The sequence below is a fragment of the Chaetodon auriga genome, chromosome 8 (genome assembly GCF_051107435.1).
Source record: "Chaetodon auriga isolate fChaAug3 chromosome 8, fChaAug3.hap1, whole genome shotgun sequence".
NCBI classification, from domain to species: domain Eukaryota; kingdom Metazoa; phylum Chordata; class Actinopteri; order Chaetodontiformes; family Chaetodontidae; genus Chaetodon; species Chaetodon auriga.
In genome coordinates this window covers 18,852,710-18,880,639 of record NC_135081.1, presented here as the reverse complement: position 1 = coordinate 18,880,639, position 27,930 = coordinate 18,852,710, and the positions used below count along the sequence as shown (strand labels likewise).

At 42.4% G+C, this 27,930-nt stretch overlaps 1 protein-coding gene across 1 annotated transcript; it reads right to left on the bottom strand.

Annotated features, from left to right (window-relative positions):
* Positions 1 to 178: 178 nt before the first annotated feature.
* On the bottom strand, positions 179 to 27,578 carry LOC143324811 (chloride channel protein 1-like). Its single transcript, XM_076737553.1, has 23 exons — positions 27,485 to 27,578; positions 15,244 to 15,481; positions 13,856 to 13,987; positions 13,567 to 13,695; positions 13,280 to 13,413; positions 12,778 to 12,855; positions 9,801 to 9,879; positions 8,494 to 8,619; positions 7,490 to 7,574; positions 7,188 to 7,289; positions 6,564 to 6,648; positions 5,461 to 5,616; positions 5,278 to 5,347; positions 5,077 to 5,187; positions 4,327 to 4,540; positions 4,095 to 4,228; positions 3,486 to 3,667; positions 3,308 to 3,389; positions 3,130 to 3,212; positions 2,770 to 2,814; positions 2,537 to 2,641; positions 1,493 to 1,579; positions 179 to 1,210 (listed from the first exon to the last, which is right to left on the bottom strand). Exons 1-23 carry the CDS (start codon positions 27,533 to 27,535, stop codon positions 746 to 748), a joined length of 2,973 nt encoding a protein of 990 aa, XP_076593668.1. The 5' UTR covers positions 27,536 to 27,578; the 3' UTR covers positions 179 to 745.
* Positions 27,579 to 27,930: the final 352 nt, after the last annotated feature.

The following is a 27,930-nucleotide window of genomic DNA, read 5'->3' as shown; positions in this document are numbered from 1 at the left end:
AAACATCAGCATGTTAGCACACTGACTTTAGCATTTAGCTCAAATCACCAGCGCTGTGCCTAAATACAGCCTCACAGAGCTGCTAGCATGACTCCAGTTTTTCTTCTGATTGTCATTTTTATTGTAAATAATTAAAATAAGCTAGCAGACAAATTTAACATTTATTCTCTTTAAAAATTACAGACTGGTAATAATGATTTGAATATTTACCATACAGCAAATATATGATATATGGAAGTTAGAATTTAAAATTAACCTCAATCAGTAAACATTAAATGCATGATCTCTTTGGCCTCTAGGTCAAATTAATTAAGTCCTCATCAATATATTATTTCATTAACATACAATTCATTGCTGTCAGTTAATTTTTGATCAAAGGTACTTCATGAAATTAACAGACATTGATATATGATGTGCAGCTACATTCAACATCTCCAAGATATGGATGGACATTGAACATTAGTGACACGAAGGACTGAGCATGTTTGTCCGTCTGCAGTTCAAAAGACACAGGAAGGAACCTGAGATTTTGAGTGAAAAAGTGTGATTGTCGTAAGAGTAGAAAAAATATCCTGCACTACAAGTTTCAGGAGCTGTGTGTGCACAGGCTCGTCCTGCTCACTGCGAGCTGAATGTCTGTGAGGGCTGCGGGTGAGCCCGACTCCTCCACCCGGACAGCAGCTCTGTCTCTGACGAGAAAGAATGAAATCAAAAGAAGGTAAAAGTCTTTTGTCCTAAACCCAGTCTATATGGGCTCATCTGACTCCTCGCTCTCCCTCTCCTCCTGCAGTGAGGATAGTGTAAGGACAGGGCTGGTGGGTGACACAGGGGAGGCAGGGGGTGAAGGTGAGGTAGGGGAGGAGGTAGAGGGGGATGCGAGTTCCTGTGAAGCACCGTCTGCACCTCTTGTGGTGGCAGAGCTGCCACTGGGGCTCCCGGAACTGATGGGGGAGGAGGAATCAGTGTCACACCCCGGAGCTCCTCGGGAAGATGATGCCTTCCCTCGGGAATCCTCCTTGGACTCCTTCCTCACCGGCTCTCCCTCCCTCCTGCTCCCCTCGCCCCACAGGTCTCTGTCCCGCGTGGGAGAGGAAGGGGTGGATGAGGGAGGCTGGTGCTTCTTGGTTTTCCTGCTGGCGTCTCTGAAGCTGGCCAGAGGGGGGCGAAGCCTCACCCCGCTGCGAGTTGAGCCCTCTATGGCTTTCTGTAACTGTTAGCAAAGAGAAAGAGGTTGAAACACACACAGAGGCAGCACATAAAGCAAGGAAACATGTGCTGAAGGGACAATGTTGGATTACTAAAGAGAACATCCAGGGATATGAGTTGGGGGCGGTTAGTGAAATAACCGCATGAATCAGAGCGTGAAGAATGATGCACCCTGTGACAGAACAACTGCCCACAATGTGAGATCATCACATCTCGCTGTCATGCCACATTACCGGATCAAACCAAGAGAGGTGACAAAAAATGAAGAGACAAAAAGTGACTTTACCTCTTTCAGTGCCACGACACCCACCAGCTTTCCAATACTGGTGACATAGGCGTGACTGAGACCCAGCAGAGAGAACAGAGTGTGGGTCTGAGTAATGAGAGAAGGAGAACATGATCCAGTCAGTGTTAAGCGTGTTGTAGTGTGACAGGACTCTGCTGGCTGCACTGTTCCTCGTAAACAATTTCTACACAAGGAAAAGAGGAAATACTGTATATGGCTTTGCTGCATAGCATGAGTCACAGCATGAAATTCATGATTCGGGATTCAAAGCTTTTTGGTCATATGGACAGAGAACAAGCTGTACGATAAAATTCTCAGTTTTCTGCTCTCACTGATTGCCATCCATACGACATAAAAACAGGGTTGTGCATGAATGTGCTGAAAGAGCGCGTTCATTGAACGTGCTCATGTTTTTTGGTGAACAATGAACTGAATGTTTTACAGTACCTGGATGACGAAGGAATGACCTGCCCTCCCCTGCCTCTGATTGGCTCACCCTGATATTCTCACCCTGACCAATATAAATGAAGACAATACCAGCATGGCTACTGCAACTGGCAAATATTTGAAGGAGCTTTATGAACAAATCAGCACGATTGTGTTACCGGGTCAAACAAACAAATCAGAACTTCAACCACATTAGCAACAGGTTGATTTTCTGGAGCCACTGAAGAAGAAGTCTTCAGCTGTTTTTATAGGCCCCTTTAAAATGCTGAAGAAAGACAATGAAAGTAAATGAGGCTAATGTGAAAATTAACTTGGTTCTGTGTTTTGATGTTTGACATTTTGGGAAATACTTTCATTTGCTTTCTTGCCAAGAGTCAGATGGTAAGATTGATAACGCTCTCACGTCTGTAGGACAAATTTAAACTACAGGCTGTTAGCTTAGCTTAGCATCAAGAAAAAAAAATCAAGCATGCAGTAAAAGTTGACCCTGCATTCTTCTGCTGCTTGGAAAAAAGAACTGGTAATTGTGCAGGACATATAACTGCATGATCGGTGTTTGCATGTGCTGAAATGTCACCCAGGTGTTGCTGTGGTCACCTTGTGCAGAGACGTTCTTTCCACCAGCTGAAATGGGGAGGGGTCTATACGTATCTGCTCCATATCGACTGGTTTACCCAGCTCTTCCTCTTCCCAGGCTTTGATCTGCATCAACCAATCACAGGGCAGAGAGATGGACTCAGAGTGTATAGAGCTTCTAATGATTCCTTTGTATACCAGTTCGATTGTCTCATTTCTGGTGGTGTGAATGCTGAATCAATAAGGTACAGTACCTCCTCTGGGGACATGGTGTCAGTCAGCGGAGGGGCCATGGTTTCCTGAGGAAAGAGAGGGGACAGAAAGAGCGAGGGATAGATGGTTGGGCAGTCAGTCAATTTGAAGAAGCTATACAGATGATGATAAGATGAACCCTGGTGGGTTTATATCATCACCCACTGCACAACATGTCAACTCCGTTATGTATGCATCATGTCACACCCCTCCCATCACATTAGTGAGGTTGGCTGGAGCTGCCATGTTGGAGTGATGCCCCTGTCTTAGCTGTCACTGCCAGCTCGACAGAAGATCAGTGATGTGCTCTGAGCTTTTGGGGTCAAAACGATGAGTATGCGAGGCTGATCTTAGCAGCATACCTCAGTTTCAGTCTGGCCTGACGAAGACGTGGAGGAGAAGAGTCTCTGAAGGGTCCTCCTGACAGATGGCAGCTTGCGCTTGTCTGGGGACGTGATATGGCAACACGTGTAAGAGGAGAGAGGAAGCGACATTTGATGGGTGGACTTGTCTTTATGTGCAGTGGAAATGTCATGTCACCTGAGCCTGTGTGGTTGGTGGAGGGCTCCTGAGGTTTGGGGGACGGCATGGGCCCATTACATTCTTCCTGTACTGGAGAAGTCTGAGGGAACAACATGGCTGGTAACTGCATCATATATTTTTTAAGCTAACAAGGTAAACTACTTCCTGTAAGTTCATTCATGGTTTGTTTTTCTACCTTGTCTGCGCCTTCCTCTCCACCCTCCTCATCTACGAAGGTGAAGGACTCCCAGCTGACTTTGGAGCCCTGGCCTGGTGAACTCTGACCTCTTTCAAACACTCGCCTCTCTGGTGAGAGCCACCAGTCAAAGACAGCCTGAAGCTCTGTCCTCTCGATGGAGCCCAGAAGAATCATGGATTCTGCAGATAGAAGTGTTACAGGAATATTTCAGCATTTTTGGATATATGCTTATTTGTTAGATGAGAAGACTGATACCACTCTCATGACTGTATGCTAAACATGAACCTACAGCCAGCAGGGGTTTAGCTCAACTTAGCATAAAGACTGGAAACAAGGGGAGGTTAATTTTTATTTGTTATGGCTATATTTGGGACCATTTCTTGGCTAGGAACAGCGATTTCCTGGAGTGTATAACATGTTAATTAATGAGCTTCAGTGATGCTGGAAGGCACGTTGTTTTTTTAGTTTTTGTTTTTTTTACCTTTGAAGACAACAAAGCTAGCTATTCCAGTCTTTAAAGTGAGCTAAGCTAGCTCTCTCCTGGTTGTAGCTTCACATTTAGAGGACAGACATGAAAGCAGCATCGATATCGGTGAGTCACAGGACCTTTAGAGTCAACCAGGGGGATAGTTTTTAGAGTCGAGGTCTCTAGCAGATGGTTCAGTTCCCGATAGGTGGAATGAGAAGACAGGAATTTCACTTTGCGCACCATGATGTCCTCCACAAAGATGTTATACTTGCTGGGGATACAGAGATACTATTATAAATACTTTTTGTCTTCCAATGACAGCTGTATGGAAAACACTCAAAATATAGGTTCTCATTGTTTTAGCTTTACCTGATGTGCCCAAGGGCCAGCTCAGGCAGGTAGGGCAGCTTCTTCACCTGGATGATGGAGTCGTAGAGAGAAGGCTGCAGACCCTGGGCCACCATGTTTGCAAGGATCACCGCCACCATCATGGGCAGGATGTGGGAGATTTGACCCGTCAGCTCGAAGCAGATTACTGCAGTGGAAACGGTGTGTGTGACGGCTCCCGTCATCGCTGCAGCACCTGGTGGAAAACAGTGAGAGGAAATTTATTTGGTAAGGGTGAAGTTTTATTTCTCAATCTGATTTCTCTGCACCTGTTAAAAATATACATGTCACATCAGTTCATTTTCAAACCTGTTTATTATGCAGCCCAGTTGTCAGAATAACATTGGCATTGTATGTTTCTGCAAACCTTGAATACATTAGATTTGTTTCTATAACAGGTATCAAGGTGACATGGTACTCAAAATAACCTCCAGTTAAGAGGGAATCCACTCATTTTTTCGGTGAACACAGAGCACGGTTACAATACTGAGCTGGACAGCAAATTTAAGAGTTTTCAATGACTTAATGCCACCAAGTCAAGAGAAAATGGTGGAGTTGCTTCCAAGCTGCTGCTAGATCGACATCTTTAAACTGGAGGAAGAAAATTTTAAAGGCCAGGACAAACAGGTCGAGACTGGTAAGTTTGGGCAAAAAAAAAAATCAAGCGCTCTTAAAGTCATTCATTTAAGGTCTATGGGAACCTGTGTACAGCACTAAGACTAGCAGACTGACCAATGACAGCGTAACCTCCTGGCAGGATGCGGTAGACTATCCCATCAAACAGGATTCCATTTGGGAAAAGAGTGGCCATGATCTCTCCTACGAGGCGACCAAAAGCAGCTCCTTGAGGAGAGAGATAAGACACACTGGTAAAGACAAATTGAAGTGAAGCTCAGCAGGAGATACTGCACTCGCATTACAAAATCCTCTTACCTAATATGAACACTGGCATAAAGGCACCCGAGGGGATGGGCATTGTGGTGGAAACTGCTGACATCCAGAACTGCAGCACAAAAACAGGATCAAGGTAGGATTGGGACCAATCCCAGAGGTTTTTCATGCTGTCACATGTATTTCAAGGCAACACCTACTGTACACTGCAAGAGGGAGAGATACCTTCATGACGCAGAAGAGGAGGAGGATGACGAAGACACTAACATGCGGATGGAGCCATGCAGATGAGCGACCCAGGCCGGGCGGAAGAGGAGATCCTGAGATTTTGGTCCAGGTGAAATTATCAAACAGGGAGTTGATGCACTCCCTGGGCATCAGCTGCCAGAGGGGACACATTTTTCAAAAATGCACTTGTGCACATTTCACATCCCACAGTACAGCCAGAAACTGGATTACAGATTCAGTGAAGAAAAAAGTTCCCAAAACTTTACTGAAATGAAAAAAAGTTATAAATAAACAAAATACTCATTTTATCCTGTTGATGTCTGACAAAAAATATGAATATACACTGCCTACACTTCATGTATCATGTATAAAAGAGGGGTACAAACTAAAACTAAATCACTACTAGTTAAAGTGGGAGTGGTACTTTCAAGTTGTACAGACTAAAAAAGCTTGATTTTAATGATTTGTTCAGATAGTCAGGGAGAAAGTGGCTAATGTTCAGACGGCTTGGATCCAATTGATTGATTTTGGTCAATTCAATATGACAAATTCAAACTTGAACTTGAACACGTGGGCTACCGAGCAGAACCAGAGACACCATCTCTATTTTTCCAAGCATTTCTATTTTTCTTATGCTAGTGACGAACATAGCTTTGAGCTGTAGCATCAAGCAGAGGAGCAGGCTACAGAGGTCTGGTAAGCTCAGTTCTTTCTAAGTCCACACCCTGCGGTCTATTTTATTTTCAGTCTCGTAGTCTCAGCTCCAATCGACACTGACTCAAGTGACACCACTTGAGGCAATTTATCAGAGTTCACACAGGTCCCTCTGGAGACACAAAAAGTTTTATACAACTTAGTTCACATATGCAGTAGAGCTCCCCAAGACTCCAGTGGTAGTCCCCAAGCAAACAGACTTTGATGTGTAAAGTCGCTGGAGGTCCCCTTTGAGTTGCTTCTAAAGACTAAGATTAAAGACTTTCTTTGCTTCTGTGTACGGCCTAACATGACAGAAACACATGATCCATACTCAATGATGCACCTTTTCAGAAAGAACACACATCGATAAGAAGTCAGAGAGTGTGAGATTGATTCAGTCTCACCTCTCCAGCCATAAACTGTCCAAATCCAGGAGGAAATGTCAAGGTGGCGATGATCAGTGTCACTGCACCTGGATAGATCAATCGACTAGGCGCACACAAGCACGCACACACACACACACACACACACACACACACACACACACACAGCCATTAACAGGAAGCCCAGTGTATCATCAGAAACCTCCAACATGGCATAATAAGTGATGCTTGTAACAGAAATAACTGTCTCAGTACGAGTGCGTACCACCACTGATTGTACGGCTCTCCTGGTGCTGCTGCTCGCCTCTCTCTAATGGCGGAGACTAATGTTCCCTGACTGCTGAGTCTCGGAGGATAAGTGAATCTCCACACTGAGTGAATAACTGGCTGAAAGGTTGTTAAGGCTTTGCTGCTGTCCTGGCCAGTGTTGTGAGACTGATGAGTTCAGAGAGTGGAGCTGAGATACATTAAGAGGAATTGGGTTTGAATGCACAAATGGTTTGAGTTCCTTGGAACAATGTCTGCTACCAGAAGCACTGTAGTCTAAGAGCCGAGTGCTTCATTAATCTACAGCAGCAGGGAGTACATGGTCCTGTTTGTGTGTGTTTGTGTGTGTGTGTGTGTGTGTGTGTGTTGGGATCTCACTGTTTGGTTAGGAAGCGTGTTAGCGCTGTCGGTCTTCTCATGAAAAGAACCACCTGTCTGTTCAGGTAGACGAAAAACGCCCCCAGAAAGCCACATGAGATCCTAAAACATGAGAAGAAACTTGTTCTTACTGTTCTGCCTGCACAAAGTTTAAGAAAACTATTGGACATGCATAGACACCAAATGTACTGGGGAGAATACACTGGGGTGCGATTTCTATAGGAGACCAAAAACAGATACAAAAAGGACATGCAGTACAATTCCAAACACACACATGCACACGTACTCTTTAACATCCTCACCCTATTATTGCAAATGCAGGCAGCTCCTGCAGGTCAAAGGGGAAATCCATCCGGAAGTTAGTTTTGAAGAGAGCTGTGATTGTGACTGAAGGAAACAGAAAAAGAAAATCACAAACTAAGCTAATTATGAAATCAAACAAATATGTGATCTTAATCGCTCAACTGTGCTCAGTTTCATTTTCCTACACAAGCTAAAATCAAAGAAAGGACTGAAAAATATAATCGAAAGAGAGCAAAAAGGCTTCTATTCATTATCCAACAGAGATTAAAGCATTTTTTAAACATGTTTTGTTGGACCTGAAACCTGCATTACTGTTTTTATGGTGATACTTGGAGGCTGTGAACACAACATCAAACAGACACAGAGCGACATCATCATCCCATTGGAGTCGTGTTCATGTATAAATGATGAACTAAAGTTTGAATTTCACTCTCTTTTAGCTCTATTTTTGTTCTCAACCTCTTTAGCTGCTAAATGCTACACTATGTGCAGCAGTTTCTAGGTGAGCTGTTTGGTGCTGAGTCTTGTAATGTACAGTGGATTTAACAGAGCTTTTTTGCTGCCTGCTGTGTCTGGAAACACTTCATTCTTTTCTTTCTTTTTTTTTTGCATATTTGGAAATATTGCAAAAGTGCATTTATGAATGCGTTTATAAATTAAATAATCTGAATGACGTCCCTCTGTGAGTTCAATCTAGTACTTAAAACTTAATATTTGGACAGTAGTATTATAAACTGTAAGAAGATGACAAAATAAAGGAAATATAGGGTGCAGGGATTTAGAGTTTAGTGTATTTCATTATAGTAGTGCTGCTGGATTGTGGATATACTGTAGGTGATGACTTGAAACATTTCTGGTTTATCTAAAGAAGCAAATATTACTTAGCTGTCATATTCAGCTACTTTCCATAAAATGCTACTTCAGCAGTGTTTTACAACATTGTGTGTGTGTGTGTGTGCGCGCGCGCGCGCGCGCGAGCATGTGTGTGTGCTCTGCTCCTCACCAGCATCCTTGTTCCAAACAGAGAGCACCCTGAAAATGAAGGCGCTGAATGTGGCGGCAAAATATCCCCGCCAGTAATTCCTCACCGCAAAGTAGGTAGACGTGACCTCAATACTGAACAACACTCCTGGTGGTGGTGACGAGAGAGAGAGAGGAGGACGGACAGAGGGAAAGGAGGGATTAAAGAGGAGAGGAGAAATGAGGATGGACAGTGTGAGAAATGAGAGAGGAGGAAGAGGAGCAGGAGAGGAGGGTGAGAGAAGGACAGAGACGGGCAGCGGGGAGACAGAGAGGAGACAGAAATGAGTTCAATAAGCAGAATGAGTCCAAAAACAGTTTAAGCTGAGGGTGTAATTATACACAACGGGAGAACCACAGAGAGAGAATACACACACTAGAACACAACCAAACACACACACACACACACACACACACACACACACACACACACACACACACACACACACACACACAGGGCCATAATCAGCATGTGAAGCAATAAAATAAACATTAGAGCCATCAGAAACATTATTCTGAGCAAGACGAAAACAGCTGAACACAGTGGAATAAATATTTAAGGACTAACAACTGTTTTTTCTTTTTCTTGCGATTGAGAACTGGGTTATTAATGTTTTTTGGCTTTATGTACTTTAAGGGATGTTTGTAGACTTCTGCACATTGAGAGATTTTAAGTGGAGCTGCAACTAACAAGTATTTCCATAATAGTTTGTTCTATAACATATCAGAAAATAAAGAAAAATGTCTGTCACAATTCCCCAAAGTGGAAGTTGACCGATTCATATTTCTAGTTTCATCTGACCGACAGTTCAATTTCCATTGGTGATTTGTTCTCCGCTGTAGAAAGCCAGCACAAAAGCAGAACATTTAAAGCGATCATTACTAAAAATTACTTCAAAGGTTGTCGGTAAGTTGCAGCCATTTAATTTGCTGTTGATTAAAGGAAAATGCCTCCAGCACTCCACTGTTGACCTGGCCAATATATTGACATTTTATTATAGACCTGATAGTATCAGTGTAAATAAGTGACAAGAAATGACCAGAAATTGCAAATATATGTTTCAGGTCATATAGAAACTGTAAGTATCGCCGTCACAGTCTGACCTTCCAGACATAAGACTAACTTTAGATGGTGGATAGTTGGAGTGGATAGTTTTTGATACCCTGTGCTAGTGACACAGTTGGTACTCAGAAAGTACAGGCACAGCCTCAGCGCAGTATGATCTAGTACAGACGGATGTTTGGTGCAGTAGTGTGATTATATGAGGCAGTGTGGAAGTTGTACAGTACCTCCTAATGGAGTGCCGAAACAGCATCCCACCCCCACCGCACAGCCAACAGTCAGAATATCTGTGTAACCATAAGGGTTCTACTGACACAGAAAACAGAGGGGGAGAGGAAAGAAACAAGAGGGAAATAACAGGATGAGAGAGACAAAGAGGGATGAAAGGTGTGAGATGATGAAGGGGGAAAATGAAGGTGACGAGGAACAAGAGCGTAGACAGAAAGACAGGAGAGCGAGTTGGAGGAAGAGAGAATAAAAGATCAAGGTGGAGAGGACGTAATGGGGAACCACAGGGGGAGAATTGACAGAGGGGAAGCAAAATGGAATAAAGTGAATAAATAATGCTCACTGAAGAATGGTAAAAAAGTGATAGAGAAGGGAAGGGGGGGGGGGGGGTCATGCCAAGAGAATACAAAGCAGAGGATGCACATGCCAATGAGAGTAATCAGACTTAGAGGAAGCAATTAAGCAATCAGGAAACAAAGCGAGTGGTCACATCGTCCATAGAGACAGATCCCTGCAGCTGATTGCAGACCGAAAATTAAGGGTAGCAGACATGAAGTATTTCCACTGATTATTCATGACCTTGAATCAAATGTAGGTTCTATGTAACTTTTATGGAGGGTCTTTTATGATCTGTGTTGCATCATTTCTTTTAGAGAATACATATTTTTAACATGTGACTTAATAAGAAATTTGGGCATTGAAATGGTAAAAACGCTGAAGCTCATTACTTTAGAAAAAGCCTGAAAGCGGAGACAACCTTATAATCCAGGGCTCACCTACTGGACAGTATTGCTGGGAAGCTAATCTGTGATAAATATTCATTCACTATGAATTCATGGCTGCTGATGCCTGACACCGGTCTGAGATAAGGTTCAGGGGACCAGTTTGACATTTATAGAAAATGTCCTTCCACAAGTTAGATAAGAGGACTGATAGGACTGATACCATTTTCATGTCTGTACACAAAATGTGAAGCTAGAGCCAGGAGTCAATTAGCTTATCTTAGCATAAAGACTGGAAGAAGAAGGAAAGTGCCTGGCTTTGTCTGAAGGTAAAAGAAAAAAATGTTCACCAGCACCTCTAAAATTCCTAAATTAAAACTCATTTGTTTAATCCACTGGGGGAAAAGACATGTTAAAACTCAAAGTTGTGGTTTTAACACACAGTGTGCCACATGGTGTGCTACATTCACACAATACTGACAGAATGGGAAGGACAGGAAAGTCTCCAGTTAGCCTAGATTAGGTGAATTGATTCTATTAGAGTTAATATTGGATTTCATTTAGATAGAACTGCCAGCGATGGAGGCTTTGCAGCCATGTTTCCAGCGGTTTGTTGACACTTCTTTTTGCCAAGTGGAAAGAAATTCTTAATATCTTTGACTCAGAATTTCATCTTGGTGACAGACATGAACGGTTTTCCCCACAGGACTGCACATAATTACAGTCTGAATAATATGACATAAACACTGCTTTAATTAGACCTTTAGTGGTCCAGGTAGATAGATTTTTTTTACCTTTTGACAGAGTCACGTTAACTGCTTTCCTCCTGCTTTCAGTCTTTATGCCAAACTAAGACGATTGCCTGCTGGCTCTAGCCTGAGGTATCGACCTCCTCCTCTCGGCAGCAAAGAAAGTGTCTCTCACAAAATGTTGAAATATTCCTCTAAAGTAGAAACTAAAGTAGAATAATTGCCAGGCTAATCTGCATGTTTAAACATGCAGTTTAATTCATCACTTGTAATGGAAGGCACTGGTCTGAGGTCAGATTTAACCCCCACGTGTTGATGCTATTTCAGGAGGATAGAGCTGACTGGAGACCTGTGCCTGAGTGAGTCAAGGGGAGGAGCTGGGTGGGACTTGCCTCCCACGGGGGCAGCGAAACAGGTGGCCACTCCCACGGCACACGCACACACCAAGAGGTCCTGGTTATGGGTGCCATTCTGGGGTTAAGGGTCAAGGGTGGAGACAGATGGGGGCAGGGGGACACAAACAAGCACGGATGAATGAGAAAGCCACAGGGAGGTGGAGACAGAGACAGCAGGGAAACGGGGAGACAGGGATATGGGAGGTCACTGTTAATACACATGCCAGACATAACCATCACACTATTAATACAGTGAGACACAAACACAGACGAGGTGTGAGGGGGCGAGCCAAAACAAAGACTCAAGAGAAAGAGGGAGGGGAGGGTGTGAGCTGGGTGGGAGAGAGACAGATGAGGTACAACAACAGTCACAGGGTTCCCACTTTCTCTTCATCAAATTCAAGGACCTTCACAATGAATTTAAAGGGCTCAAAGTTGGCATGTTTGGCAAACTCAAACACTGTACAGGCCTCAGTTGTAATTTCATACATTGTCAAGTGAAGAAAATGGTCATTCATTTAAAAATGTTGATAGAGCTGATGGAATTTGTATGTTTTATTTCTAGGTCATACAACCATTTTCAAAACAAGTCTATGATTCTACAGCCGGGTGCTCACTGCTCTGTGAGACTGTACTAAGTGCTGCTTTGAGCTAAATGCTAAAGTCAGCATGCTAACACGCTCACATTGACGATGATAACATGCTGATGTTCAGCATCCTCAGTGTGATGTCAAAATATTCAAAACACTGGACAAATGAAAGCTTTGACCTGATGATGGCGCTAGATGAAAACTCACTAGGATACTGTTACTTTGGGACCATGAGTATTTGTACGAAACAGTTGTGGAGATATTTCTCACCATCAAAGCGTTGGATCAACTGACTGACAAACTAACAAACAATGTCATCCCTTGAGCCTTCAAAACAACTGATTTTATCAAGTCTAAAAATGAAGATTTTAAGGGCCTGTGGGAACCCTGTAATTACACCAAAGACAACAACAAAGTATGTTATAACGGAAATACTGCATTCCACTTCGTTACTGCATTGACTGTGAGGACATGAGGCTTATGGGTAATGCAGTCTGTTTTGGTCAGGGCCTCAGCTTACCTCATAGACGCCCGAGAAGATGGACATGAATCGACTCAGCACTGCGGCACAGATACTGGCAATGTGGACAAATGGACCCTGGAGGTGACGGGAGGAAATCACTGACACAGATGAGCGACATGTAGTGTTATCTACACGGACACTGACTATTGTCTGTAAAACAGGCAGTCTAAACTGGGACATGTTGTATCAGAACAGATAAATCACTGTATAATTGCTGGATGTGACAGCTGCCCTGCTACTGTAATGCAGAAAATGAATATACTCCTTTGCTGAGGACTTGAATAATTTGCTTCAATCCCATGAGAGGAGGGAGAGAGGGAAGACATGACAGAAGATGATTTATTATCATCCAAGTTTAGAGAGAGAGAGAAAGAGAGGTGAAGAAAGAAAAAAGAAGGGACGGAGGATGATGGTAATGATGTTCGATCAATGGATAGGGAGAGATACAGAGGAGAACAGACAGTAAAGAGGTGAAAAGGGGGGAGGGGGGGTTGTTTACTTCTTTGCCAACTGGCATCCCACTGCCCAGGCCAGCAGTCAGCCCGATGACTTTAGCGATGAAGGCTTTGAGGGTCAGATATTCCTTCAGCACTACGCCTCTCAGGATGGTTTTCAGCTCAGGAATACCAGAACCTGGAGAAACAGATGGAGACAAGGAATCTGGGCGAAAGGATGCTGAGTGCAGTAAATAAAGAAATATCCTACAACAGGCAAAACAAGGTAAAAAGAGGAAAACGGAGATGCTGAGAGAGAGTAACAGAGGCTGACAGGTGATGGAGAGCTTACCGATGGCCTGTGGGGAAACCAAGTGACAGAAGAGCGAGGCAAACGTGACAAGGATCATGGGATAGGTAACCCAGGCAAGGTACTGGAGTGGCACATTGCCCTTAAGCTCCCCATGTATCCACTTATAGGCTGAAAGATGGAAAAATGACAGGAATACAAAGAGAAAAGAGTACAGAAATAGTGCATTACACACAGGAGTATAAACTAAACAATTACTCACAATGGAAACCAGAATCGTATCAACTGCAGATCTAATAGTAATAATCTCTATGACCTTGGCCTGTGTTACCTTGCAGGCTCTTGGCGCTGGCGTAGTCCATGCTCCAGCTGACCAGAGCCATAGTCAGTCCCAGAAGAACCAGAAAAATCCAGTCCTCCCCCATCTTGGTCACTATATACCGCCGCACACGAGCCAAACAATCTGGGACAGAGAGATGAAATGATCCATCCTCAGTCCATTTATCGCTTGATTTAATTACTGTCAGTTATTTTAAAAATGCCTGAGAGGGAATCATTCAACACGGTTAGGGGCACAGCGATGACGCTATAGTTCATCACAGAGGTAAAGTAAAAAATGAACTGAAAAGATTGTGTTTTTTTAAATTTACAAAGGATGTATGCAAACTCTGGAACATGAGAATTTAAAGCACAGTTCACTGGTGGTAGAAAAATAAAATGTTTTCGGGGAAAAAAACAGCAAAGAGATCAGCACAGTCATTACATCTCAGCACAGTCGTGAGGTAGACTGACTTTGAACCTCTTATATTAGGATTAAGATCCAAAATACTGGATCCTACACTTCCCACAATGCAACTCTTTAATTAGACTTCCTTGCCTACAGTATGACTTTCAACCTTTTCCCACCCAGTTTCTCATACAGGTTTCAACCTTTTCCCACCCATTTTCTCATACAGGCTGTCTGTTAGAATTTTGTAGTCTGGAACAAAGTTTGGATATTAAATACGATTACTGAATAGGAAGCAAAAATATCACCTGAGCACAGGCTTTGTAATACTCCATTACCCCATTAAGCATACCTGCACAATGTAATGCAATTCAGTCCTTGAACTAGGTATCAAACATGCTGTTTTACCCATTTTATGTAAACATTCAGTTTTTGTATTACTGCAGCGTGGAGAAGGCTTTAAACCAGCATTTAGAACTTTGTGTTGGGGAATAAAAATGACAGAAAATATGACCAGATGAGTGATGCATAAAATACAAAGAACAAAATAAATAAATTTAGATACTTTGTTCTTGTAGGTAAGGGTGGGGTCCATTAAAGGACTCATGACCTCCAGGTGGTGTAAAGTCCAACTGCCTCATGTTCTGTGTGGCAGCCTAATTCAGCTATAGCCGTGCATCATATTTTATGAGCTCATCGTGTTGCATGTAAAATCATAATGTGCCAAGTAATCAGTAACTGAAGCTATCAGATAAATGCTGCTCTCTCTAGAATGTAGTGCGATGAAAGTATGAGGTTTCACAAAAAAACAGTGAAGAGTGAAGTGCAGCATCTCAAAATTGTGTTTAGTTTAAGTAAAGGTGTATTGTTAATTTCCACCTCTGTTTCACGGTTGACACATGTGCACAAAGCATGACTATGGAAACTGTCACCACAATCTGCATCTTCTTGGAATATCTTCCGTAAAGCATTGGAACAGAATAACTGGTCACCTTGGCATTTGGAGTAGTGACGAGGCTTCTTGGTAGAAGAGGCGTGGCTGTGATGCGACTCCAAGGCCATGGGTTGATGATGATGATGATGATGATGATGATGATACCTCCGGCCGTGCCCTTTGCGGCCGGTGGCTGTGGTGTCCCCCGCCCGTCTCCTCCATTGTCTCTCTGTCAGCAATCGGGCAGCCTCCCGTCGGGCAAAGTTTCCCAGCTGCTCCCTGTATTCTCCGTACAGCTGTAACCAAGAGGAAACACTGACAATCACTTTGAATCAACAAGTCAATAGAAACCATATGTTTCTTGGGCCTTCAAAGGATTGTAGAGAAGGAGAACGAGATGTCAGACAGGAGAGAGGGGAAAAGAAGAGAGGAGAGAGAAGGAGAAATACCTCTGACAACTGAGACTGGGGAGAAGGATAAAACTAGATCCAGTGTGAAGAGTCTTGAGATAACAAGAAAGAGATGGGGAATGTGCGGCGTGTGTGTAAGGGATACACACCAACCTGAATACCCTGGCAGACAGAAATAGACAAAACGGGCATTGAGATCGGAAAAACCCCTCCCTGAGAGGAGGCAGGGGCTGGAGAGGAGCCAGAGGAAGAGATCCTGGAAGAGAGGACATTCCACATCTTCCCCTTCCCACTATGTGTGCACTTTGCACCTACAACCACATGCACACACACAATAACACACACACACTCGGTCAGAAAACACGACACTCTGTAATCCAGCGTGATCAGTTTGCAGGGCACTCGTTAAAGCCATAGAAGCCGTAAAATACTGCAGATCCAGGTGCAGCTACGATGTGCAACTGAAACCTACAGATCACATGCATCCCACCACACAGTAAAGCAAGAGGCTAAATCATAAGGATGGCTGGCTGCCACACATTTCTGTCTCATGTTCACACAGGAGAGGAGTGCTGACACATCCAGCCATGAGGCCCAGGACCAGAGGACCAGAGCGGGAGCTTAGCAAACTGCCCATAATTACATCCACACCAACAATAAAACAAAGCTGCAACAACAATCTACAGTCTCATTTGATGGGAAAATGTTGAAACAGTTACTGTATGACAGAGACAAGTTAGTGTAATCTGGGTTTGGTACGATTTCCTTCAATGTAAGCACAGAAAAACTGCTTTACACAACCAGTCCACGGTAATACATGAGTCACTACAACTGCATGACAAAGTGACTGATGTAGATGTTTATAATTAATACACGGATACAGCACATAGCAGGTGGCCTGGCCAGCAGTTACACTGTTAAAGGCTCTTGAAAACTTTCAATGCCTCTAAATCACATAGCAAGTTATTTTAAACCTCACTAAATACTACGAACCACAAACTGTTATTCAGAAGAATGCTACACCGCTAACAGCCTCTATGAGCCTTGATGTAACCATCCACTGCTATTCCCAGTTTTAATTATTTCACATTATACAAAAGTTAAATATTACTTCCATTTGTTTGTTTTACCTTTGTTCGCTGCCAGAATAGTGGGGGTTTGCTATTAAGGGCCAAACAATGATGTGGAAGAGTTAAAATCACAGGTCGCAGGAAAGGATTTAAAGTCATTTTTTGGGTTAGAAAACTTACCTATCATTAGCTGAGTTGTCCAAATGTTTTGGATGTGATTCTTTGGCTGTTCCATGTAAAATAGATGAATTATCTACAAAAAGTGTCTGACAAAACTCTGATGCATTGTCTTTGTTTCTGGTGTGGAAAGACACATAGGAAAATATGCAAACTATACTGTCTTTTGATCTCTTATTATCATTGCTTTTTCTAGTACTGGATGCATTTAAATCCAATAAAGTGCTGCAAAACAGCAGAGGCTACACATACGATTTAAATTTGAGCTGACTCACATGTAAAAATGATTTGTGTTTTTTAATAACACAAAAAGAACCTGACCACAGCAATTGAAAACAGCAAGCTGTGAAATGTCTTGAGTTTTCCGCACAGAAAATGACATGTGAAAGGAATTATAATAAAGACAGCTGCTGACTAAAAATTATTTATTAAGGAATTAAATGCAGTTTTTGTTGGTCCATCAGATATTTGTTTGAAGAATTTGGCTAAAATCCTATTGGAGCAAATTTTATAAAAATACAACCCTGTGTTTAATATACTGTATAGCCTATACACTATAGATGTTCAATATTTTCCTATAATATAATATATTGTTATAATATACATCCATCCTCATCTAATGTGAGAGGCACAAACAGTTACTGCATTGTACAAACAACCCATTTAAGATAGAGTCGGAAAACAGAAATCAATCAAAATATGTAAACAGATCCACTAAAATAACTTGTGGAGATTAAAGAAAGAAGACGCAGAAGATCACAGGACCTTGCCATTAATAGCAGAGAATAAAAAGATAACCCTCCACCACCTGACCAGATGGAGCCTCTGGTGATCCTGCCTGTTCCTCATCAGTTGTCTTTAGCATGATGTGGTAGCAGCTCTGTCCCTGTTCTGTCTCCTGTCCTATGCTGCAGGCAACCTCACCACCGCTGCACTACACATTAACACCAAAGCACTAATCCATCAACATCATCAAACAGGCGCTGGCACCAGGCGCCATCAAAACCAGGGACAGCAACAAGAGGAACCTGTGCACCGCTCACAGAGAGGGACAGATTAGTTATTTAAACACTGTACTGCCAATGCCACAACAAAAAGGACAACCAGGAGATTACAGTCTAAAGATAGCAAAACAGTCATTCCTACAAACTATATTTTATAATAAATTGCTTAACAACAGCATCTCCTGTGTGTTTTTGTAAATAACTTCTTCATGTATTTCTGTATTATCCCAGTCATTAGCATCACATTTATTTTACTATCAGTGTCCTAGCAGCAGCTTTTGTGACTGGTTTAAATTTTGCGCTCTCTACTTGCTTGATAGTTTTACAACGTGAACATGCAGTCAAACAGTACTTTTATTTAAGTGGCCAAAGAATAGCATCGTATATAGCATTTTGTTTGAACTTTCTGCCTTTACTTGGTCATGTAACACTGTCAGCTAGTTAGCTAGCTAGTAAACTAACTGTTAGCAACAGTGAGCTGACCAGTTAGCTAGCTAGTCAGCTAACTTAGGCTGTCACATAGAGGTGCTATTTCAAATGGCAAAATGGAAATTATTTAGGAATGGACTCTATTAAGAGTATAGCTACTACAATATAGCATTGCATTTCTATTAGATTGTTGGACTCACAATTGGTAGTCATCACATATCGTCATTCGACAGTACCTGCCACCTATATTACCCAGTAATTACCACAGTTCAGTTGGAGTTATGCTAGTAGCAGCTAACGTAGCCTCGAGCTGCTACCCTCAAGTAGAGACAAAGAGTGGGCTACAGAAGTCTGGTGAGCTTTCTAGTCTCGTGTGAGGAGTTACTGCCTTTCTCTATGATTGTATTTTGGACTGTTGGTTGGATAAAAAAAATAATTTGAGTACATCACCTTGAAATCTAGGAAACACTGATGAGTTTTTGAAATTTCTTGTAGCAACATAATTAGCTGCAATGTTCATATATTGCCAGTAAAAGTCCACTGAATTGTCATAATGGAAGTAAATCTGAGAAAGGGGGACAGAGACAAAAAGAGACTGACAGTGTGAGAGAGACATTGAAAGCTGTGATTCATTCGCATCGGGTGACTTTGCTGACTCCATCTCTCAAACTTGTGTTTACCTTTGCGTCACCACATAACCTTGTACGTCCATCAGTGCCACACGGGGCCGAAACATGACATCAGCAACCACCTTCACATCCCCAACTTTCACACGCTTTTGAACATTGCTGCTGCCACTGTTTGACTCTCCAGCTGTGGAATGACCTTCCGACTCCCACTCAAGAACACCAGAGGAAATATCACCCTCTCCATACCCCTCTTCCTTCTCTACTCGCACTAATTTGCTCTCAGCAAGATTCCCTGCCTCCCCTCTTGGCTGTTACTATTTTGCTGCACTTTCCTCTCTCTACAGACACATGAGCGTAGTCAGGCGTTGACACTCACACCGCTCGTTATTAGTTTCTTGTGCTCTACTGAAAGCCTCTAATGTTGTGGTTATTGCACTCCCGTTGGATGAAAAAACGTAAACCATTCCTCCCTTGGCTTTGTTAGCAATACAAATCCCGTTTTAAATTAGGCTAGCAGGCTGTCAAGAGCTTAAAATGCATTCATGGATTCGCCCTTCATGAGGCATCAACTGTATCACTGCGTAGAAGAAAGCGTACACCTACTCCCCTAACCCTGCTCTGACGTTGCTAGCTTATGGAGATTAGTTTATAGCTAACAGATACTGATAGCTAACATTACGGCTCACCCGAGGAGGATGCCATTGATGCTTACATTCATGTGTGGATACACGCTTCCTCCTGTGCAGTGATAGAGTTGGTGGGTGAAGTTCAGTAGAGAGAAAAAAGTTCCTTTATGAACTTGCTCACAATAAGGTCTGTGGATTATCTTGAGTGACCAGCTCATGATTTTTGAGACATTGCTGTTAAGTTTTAACTGCCATCTAGTTCCGTTATATTCAAGAGAAGGCAGATATACAGCCAGCGTGTAACAGTGGAGATGGATAAATAGCTCCACAGGTATGAGGAAAAAACAAGGTGACACACCTAGAACTGTGAAACACAAGAAATTCAAGAGGTAAGAAACTGCGAACAACAAAAAGAGAAACAGGCTTGCAGAGGGAAAGAGAGGGAGAGCTTCAGTCACAGTGAGAGCTGCTAATAGATGCCGAGGTTGAAGGGCAGTGTGACATTGAGAGTTAATTAAAAAAAATAACAGCACATTCCTGCATCCCTCCTGAGAGGGAGTCAGCACTGCATATTCATAAATATCTGTGTGTGTTTGTCTTGCTTCTTTAGCATGCTAAGTTTGTGTTTGTGTGTGCTTATCACCGTGCTAAATTAATGTTTCTGTGTGTGTATTTGTGTGTGTGTGTGTGGTGAGGCCTTACAACACTATAGTCCTGTCCCATAGCACAAGGTTAATGATAAAATCTGACCCGCTCACTGACAGATAGATCAAGAGATTACCCCCCCAACACACACACATACTCTCAATCCTCCCTCCCAACCAACACATGTACACACGTACACACACACGCACACATACAAGCACAAGTCTCCATATGAATACACTAATTAACCAGCACAATAACATTTCCATGCCTAGTCCGAACACTGTTCAAGCTGTCATGTTCTAATTAAGGCATGTCGGCACAGCCAAAAGAGAAAAATAAACCAAACTAACTTCCATGTGTTATGCATGAGCCCACAGTTTAACTTTACACCAAGTAATCCAGGAAAAAGTGACTGGAGGCCCCTTGATCCCTTGTAAACCTGGTTTGCCTGTAATAAGTAATGTCACAACATGAAATTTAAAATTGAAAGTCAATAAACATGTTAGAGATGGTCCAAAAGTAGCCTTCTTCTACCTCTCTTTTAAGTCATGAATGCTTCAATCCTTGCAAAACCTGATGCAACATAAAGGAAGAAAACACTTCAGTATGTAAGATAGTAAACCTTACCAGGAATTGATCTATATTCAGAACTGTTTCAAAGGTGTTGATGCGCTCCCTCATCTTTTCAGCCGTTCCTCCTGCAGGTCGCTGCTCACTTTCCTGTGTGTCTTTCATATACTGTAATTCCCACTCTGGATATCTTTGTCTTACATCTGCCCTTTCCTGTCTTTGCCAGTGTGACGGACACAGACTGTACCTGCTACCTGCCTCCATGCAGTGTAGACCCCCAGTACCTGACAGGTATGGTCAGTGTAGCATGCTCGCACGCACACAGGCGCGCGCGCACACACACACACACACACGTACACACACACACAAGGGCAAAGCAGTAGAGGTTAATACAGACACTTGAGGCTTGACAATAAATTGTCAGCAGCTCTTAATTCAGAGGGGTGGATTCTCAGTCAGGCGGTTGATCCAGAAGATTCCTGCAGCAGGATCATAAATGATACCAGGCAGGCAGGACACAAGCTTAAGGTATGAAAATAATACCTGCTTAGTGGAGACCATAGCCGTATTAACATTGTGTGGGATATAGTGGGTAATACTGAACTGTACTTTAAGTGCCATCAGCATAGATAACATGCTTTCCTAAAGCCTGGCTGGGCTCTGGTTCAGCATTCAGTATCATGTTTTTTGGCTAACATTTGTTTTTTGTCCACAAACAAATGTTTTTGCCAGTGAACGCTGAAATTTGGTTATTAAAGATTAAGTTGAAGCGATGATAAAAATATGTGCCGATGCAAGCTGTTTTACAGTAGAGAAATAAATTTTACTCTGAAAGATGACAGTGAATTTTAAATCTTAGACGGGCATGAAAACTATGAATAAAAGACAAATACATTAAATGCAGCCTATAAAACATTTGTATGGTGCATATCCACTAATATGTAAGTGGAACACTGCTTGAAAGCATGAGAAATGCTCCAAATCTTCTGTAACTTTCACCAGTTTTAGAAATATTCTCCTTCTTACAGCCAACATCAGTATGGATTACGACCTGCACTGATTTCTTTGAATAAGTCAGTATCCGCAGGTCATATCGGCTTGCTGTTTCATCAGTTGGATTCTGCTCTTTACCTTCATGTAGTCATGTTGTTCTCTAGCTGTGGGGCCTAAATTGGGTCAGTGACTGTTCTGTTGTGACCCAGTGGTTCTCATGTGGTTTCTGGGTCTTTGGGGACCAGAGTGCTGAAGGTAGCTGTTTGCATTTGTCTGGCTGTTAACTGGCCCACTCAGTCAGTCCAGTCAGTTTGGTGGATTGTAGTGTTTTAACTGTGTGTGTGTTGGGATTGGATACTTTATCACCTGCAACTACCACTGGCCCTGAATGTGCAGTGTTGATGTCAGCTGAAAATAACACCATTTTATTTCAATTTCAACTGGCAAATGGAGTGTAAATAATCTGGTTTTGCCTTACCCTGCAATAGACTGGTGGCCTGTACAGGGTGTTTCCTTGTCTGTAATCTGGTGCATGCTGGGATACTCTCCAGCCCCCTGTTAGCAAGTTGAACAGGCAGAAAATTGATGGATGGAAGCACCTTTCAGTTTCACTGCAGCAAGGAACACCTGGCCTGAAAACCTGAGAAATGTTCCAAACCTCATTTTAAAACTTTCTCCCTCTTACAGCCAGACTTAGTACACAGTTTGACCAGTATTACATTTTCATTTAAGTATTTTTTGAGCATTATGGTGCTTGATTTGAGTCGATTTCATATATGTACAACACATGAGGCAAAAGAGAGGGAAAGACTTACAGCAAAGGTCCCTGCTCAGACTCAAAGCAGCGTTGATGTAGTGCCTTTTTACCGCAGACATTTTGACTTGTCATGGCAGGAGAAGCAAAGGTGTAAAATTAATCACCGCTCTGCTTCATCTAAGTGTCCCATTAAGCAAAACCAGCGAGCCAACATACATAACACCAGGACCCCGAAACCTGCACACCAAAGTAAATGCAGCCATCGTTAATGTTATTAACTACACGTTTGTCCTGCTACGACACGATAAAATGTCTGCCGTTTATCACATTGTGAGCACCTTAAACCCCAATTATAATCCAAATTTCAATGCAACACAGAAATATTGCTGTCATTTTGAAACCAACTTAAATCAATTTGTATTGTATGTAATTTAAATTTCTCTAAATAATTTGCAGTTCAGTTGACTGGCTTCAAATTGATCTAAGAGACAGAAAAACACATTTCTGCACTCATTTTGAGCAGCTGCAACCAAGTGTGTGTTGCTGGCTCTTGTGTTCTGGGCCACATCTCTCAAGGCAAAAACAATCTTAGTCCCGTTGGAAGCGAATTTGCTCATATCACCTTAACCACGAGATGCTTTTGAGAAACGAGACCTTGGTTTATATTCAGTTTAGTGTTTTATTTGTTTGTCCAGTTGCATATCCCTGTAAGGCACAAACACACATCAGATTTTTCTGTCGTGCGACGCCACCAACAGATTTTCTTGTACTTTCTTTTCCGAGCTGTCTCACCTCCGACTGAACTCTTGTGTGCAGCCTTTCACCTTTCTCCCTCACTCTTCCCCCTGAAACTTTCCCTCTCACCACCCCTTGTCCCGATCCATCCAACCCCCACCCCTGAGGTGAAACCTTACTCGTGGATAAATTTAGCAGCAGTGTGACCCAATGTTCACTGACACACTTCTCCGCACCTCTCCCTCTCTCACGCTGTTTATCTCTTTCAGCCCATCTCTCCCAGGAGGCCTGTTGTACAGACAGATGGAGGGCTTTAACCTTTACACAAAAACAATGACAAGTTATCGATGCTATTTTGCAACGCTAACGTGGCGTTTCATCGTGTAACTACTGATGTAACTACTAATCGTTTAATCATTACATTATTGCCACCTCTGTAATTGAAAAGACACATCAAGTGACTGCGATATCATATGAAATTTAATGGCTTAATCGTCTACATCCCAGTCATTCCAGTCTGCGCGACATTTGGCAGGTGAACATTATCCCTTTTAGTAGCCTGTAACATTTGAGACTTATGAGATCTGTTTCACTGATGTTGACATTCTCACAGATCGAGACTCGTCTCCTCACACAACCTCATTTTTAACCACATCCATCATATAAAATGTAACACACGACGTGCTGTATCAAAGCAAGCACAAAGATACAGTGTGCACACACATTGCTATCTGTTCTCGCCACCCTGCCGGAGTGTGTCTGTCAGTGTGACACAAGCCCACAGTGGGGGCTTCCTCTTTGTTAAGGTCAAGGGTCAACAGCAGCTGTGTGACTTGGAAGTAATTAACACAACCTTACAAACCCAGCAAGCAATAATTTAGTGATTTGCAGGTCAAAAGACATTGAGACGTCTGTGTTAAACCTGGTCTAAATTTGTCAAAAAAACAAAACAAAAATGTAATGTTATACGGGCCCGTAAGTTCCAGATCATTTGTTAAACATTTCCAAGAAGTTTCCTGAAAAGAATTATGCAAATAGTTACTAATTACAGGAAAGCAACAATCTGTCAACACCAAATGTATTACAAATGACTCAACTATAAGCTTAACAAAAGTCTGTGACAGAAATGTTGCACTTCATGCCAAGTGTGCATTACATAACGCTTTGTTTGTACTAATTAAAGGGCGAAAAGAGAGAGAGTTCAATTTCTACACATCAATTAATTACTACTGCAACCTTTCAGTCAGTGCAAAACAATTCAACACATGTAGAGAATAATGCTGAGCAGATGGCGAGTGCTTGGATGCTTGTTTCTTATTTAAGTGAATAGACGCACTGTTTGCAAGCAGGACTCGGTCACCTGATTCAAACCCTGAACACAGAGGAGGGGACTGAGAAACTGCCCCACTGGAGAGACATGACATCACATGCAAAGCTGGGATATTTATGTCTGTTCAACCTTAAAACGCTAACAACAATCAAAATGTTGGTGATATAATTCTGAAAAAATCATACATCAGTCCATTGTTTTCAGGTGTATTGTCAAATAATTTGGTGATGTTTGATCCGACACTGAGCAACTGAACTGACCATAGTGAGACAAACGCATCAGTGGACAAGATGAAAAAAAATTAGCTCTGTAGAACGTGTGGAAGTAAAATCATCGGTCATCATTTTACTTAGGTCTATATATTCTCTACTTCTATTTTCTGTGTCACAGTGACCTGGAAAAGAGGCCCCACTGCGTGAGGCAAGATGAAAAACAGATGTTCTGTGAAGGATAAACACAGGATGGGGGGGCCTGTATGTCCTGCGTGCGTATGTTAGGAATATGAGACAGTGTGATCACTGCATGTTCAGAACATGACTTTGTGGCAATTGGCCAGATTTTGAGGTGGAGTTACTGATAAGCCAATGATATGGCTCCTTGCTAATTGGTCAGATGTTGGGTAATGGTGGACAGTTAGCAAATCAGAAGAAAGCTTTTTGTTTAGAAGACTAATAACAGCTGAATTTTGTGGAAAACATTTAGAAACTGCTGGCTGTGACTGACTTTTCCTGACCTTAGTTTTTCCTTATGTGTCTCCTTATTGTAGCTACAATAATAACAATGTTTTTAATTAACAACCAGCAGTGTGTAATGATTTGATGTGTTTTTGAGTGCTTTTAAACAGTTTCCACGGCAAACGTACGGATGCTTTTATTTATTTATTTATTTATTTTGAGTTTTGGACATTTAGATTCATTGAAATAAGCCATACCCACTTTGCATCAACTGAGCTGAATTTCTTATGAATCCATGTTGCCCATCACATGAGCTTTTCGCATTTGTGGCGCCACCTAGAGGCAGAATAACCCAGGACTGCACAGCGAAGCTTTTAAAAATGTCTTAATTCAAAACCATATTGAAGATTAAAAATCGTTTTTCCAGACTGGTCCAGATATGATATGTGCTGATTTTGATGCTGAATGCTTAAAATTTGTAGGAGGAGTAGTGGGTAAACAGACTTCACTTAACTGGGTGTGGCTGATATGGATAGATAAGTTTGTTGTTACAGTGCCACCATCTATATATATCTATATCTATATCCATATCTATATCTAGATCGCTAGACAGACAGATATACAGACAGATATTTAGATAGCTGTAGCTGTTACAGTGTCTGAGACAGATACCTTTAGGGCACAAGAAGAAGAAAAAGGAAGAGCAAGAAGAATCTTGAGAGTTACAGTTGGGTTCCAGCAGCTTTGTTTGGCCTCTAATGAAGGATCAATTAATAATAACTTGGGTCTAAATGGAGCTTTTCATTCAAGGAAAATGTATATCTTTTCTAGAGTTACTACAAGCAGATGAGAGCTTACTGGGTCAACACTACAAACACAGACATTATCGTCTTGCAGCAATAGTGTGCATCTGTGAGCCAGCTAAACCATCACCCTGAAAATATACACTACTATATCCTGCTGCTGATCAATAAACAAATTATATTAGGACGATCTATTAACAGCTCTACACATAAACTCTTCAAATCCTTCAAGGCTCTAATTTCCTCTCTCACACACAGACACCATCACAGCTTTCACACCTGAGAGATGTGGGACCTCTCAGGGAGACATTAAGCCTGTAAATAGTGTGGTTAATTGAGATTTCTTATTTATATCTGACCTGTGGGGCCCAGAGGGGCTCCACGTGGGCTGGGAATTAGAGATTTGCTTTGGGCCATCGTCCAGCGTCTCAGAGGAGAAGAGGAAGGAGAAGGAAAAGACAGTCACTGCTCCCCCGCATTTTGTCAGTTGCTCAGGCTGCTCTAACACACACATACACACCCCAGCTGCTCATGTATCGGTCATTCTCTGGTCTTGTAATTCACATTCAACTCTGCAGAAAATGACCTTTAAAAATCCTGCACATTGCCACAATCCTTCAAATCAGTCGCTGGAGAAGATAATCTGATGCTGTGAGTCATTTTTGACCTTAGAGCAGGTGTGATTGGATGAAAACAGTAAAAAAAAAAACAAAAAAAAACAGACATGATGGGTCTGACCAACATTCAGGATGAGCATTTAAACAGATGAACTAGATGATATGGAGACATGACTTCATCTCAACACGTAGGTCTAACCTGTCTGCTCGGGTTTCTTGAATATACAGTAGGTATTTATATCCACCAGCACATGAAAACAGCAATGACTTTACAAGGCGGCAGCACGGATGAAAGATGGACATAGTCACAAAGACGAAATGTACCCAAAAACAATAATAGTCAAACGCCAGGCATCAAGTAGGAGACTGGTGTCAAAATAATTAATAAAATCCTTGATTATTGCAGGGATGACTTTCCATTTATCGCCTTCACTCAGTGTTTTGTGGTGTGGGCGGTGTGAAAGCAGCGGGGACTGTGAATGTGTTTGAGGGCTGTACTAATAAAGTTGTCATTAAGTTGAAGATTCTCTTCTTTGAGAAGAGAATGGAGGAGGAGAGAGAGCGAGCACTGCTGGTGGACAAGAAATGATGTGGTAACAAGAAATAGATGACCAGGAGGTAGTACTGAAAGTACTGAAAGGTAGGGGAGAAAGAAAATGGGGAAGTAAAGGATGGTTGGAGCAGACTAAGTGACAGGTGGGTAGATGCAGGGATGAGGGAGAAGCAGGTGGAGGGGCGTGAAATGAGGGGAAAGGAAGAGACATTTTAAGAGGCAGAGGGAACAGCAGACAGACAGACAGGTAAAGGAAGATTTGGGAAAGACCTACCAGGGTCTGTTGGTATCTCAGAGCCTTCCTTTGCGACGCATCTGCAGCCATTGACACGCTGTCACTGATCCAAAAATAACCTCGCTGGACACCCCAGCATTTCCAATGGCGTGGGCAACACCATACACACTCTCCCACTCTCTCTCTCTCTCTCTCTCCTTTATATGCACACACTTCACACCAGGTCAAATAAACATGCAAACATCTTCTAAAGTTTCTCACACTCCTAGAAACTCATTCTCAAACACACTCGTTACACAGAGAGAATCAAAAAACACCGATGACGTCCTTCCTGAACGCGCTCTTCTCCAGGTGATCCAGAGGCTGCGAGCCATCCAGCTCCACTGCAGACCTGACAGACACACGGACAGAAATCAGACAGGCAGACAAAGCAGAGCAAAGCCATCTGATGAGGCAGTGAAGGACGCAGCGCTTTCCTTTATTAG

Coding starts and splice junctions, on each gene's coding strand:
- LOC143324811 (XM_076737553.1), bottom strand. CDS start 27,535: ATGGCTGCAGATGCGTCGCAAAGGAAGGCTCTGAGATACCAACAGACC. Junction 12,856..13,279: donor GGATGCCAGTTGGCAAAGAA/GTAAACAACCCC, acceptor CGTCACCTCCAG/GGTCCATTTGTCCACATTGC. Junction 3,668..4,094: donor CCCCCTGGTTGACTCTAAAG/GTCCTGTGACTC, acceptor TTCTATCTGCAG/AATCCATGATTCTTCTGGGC.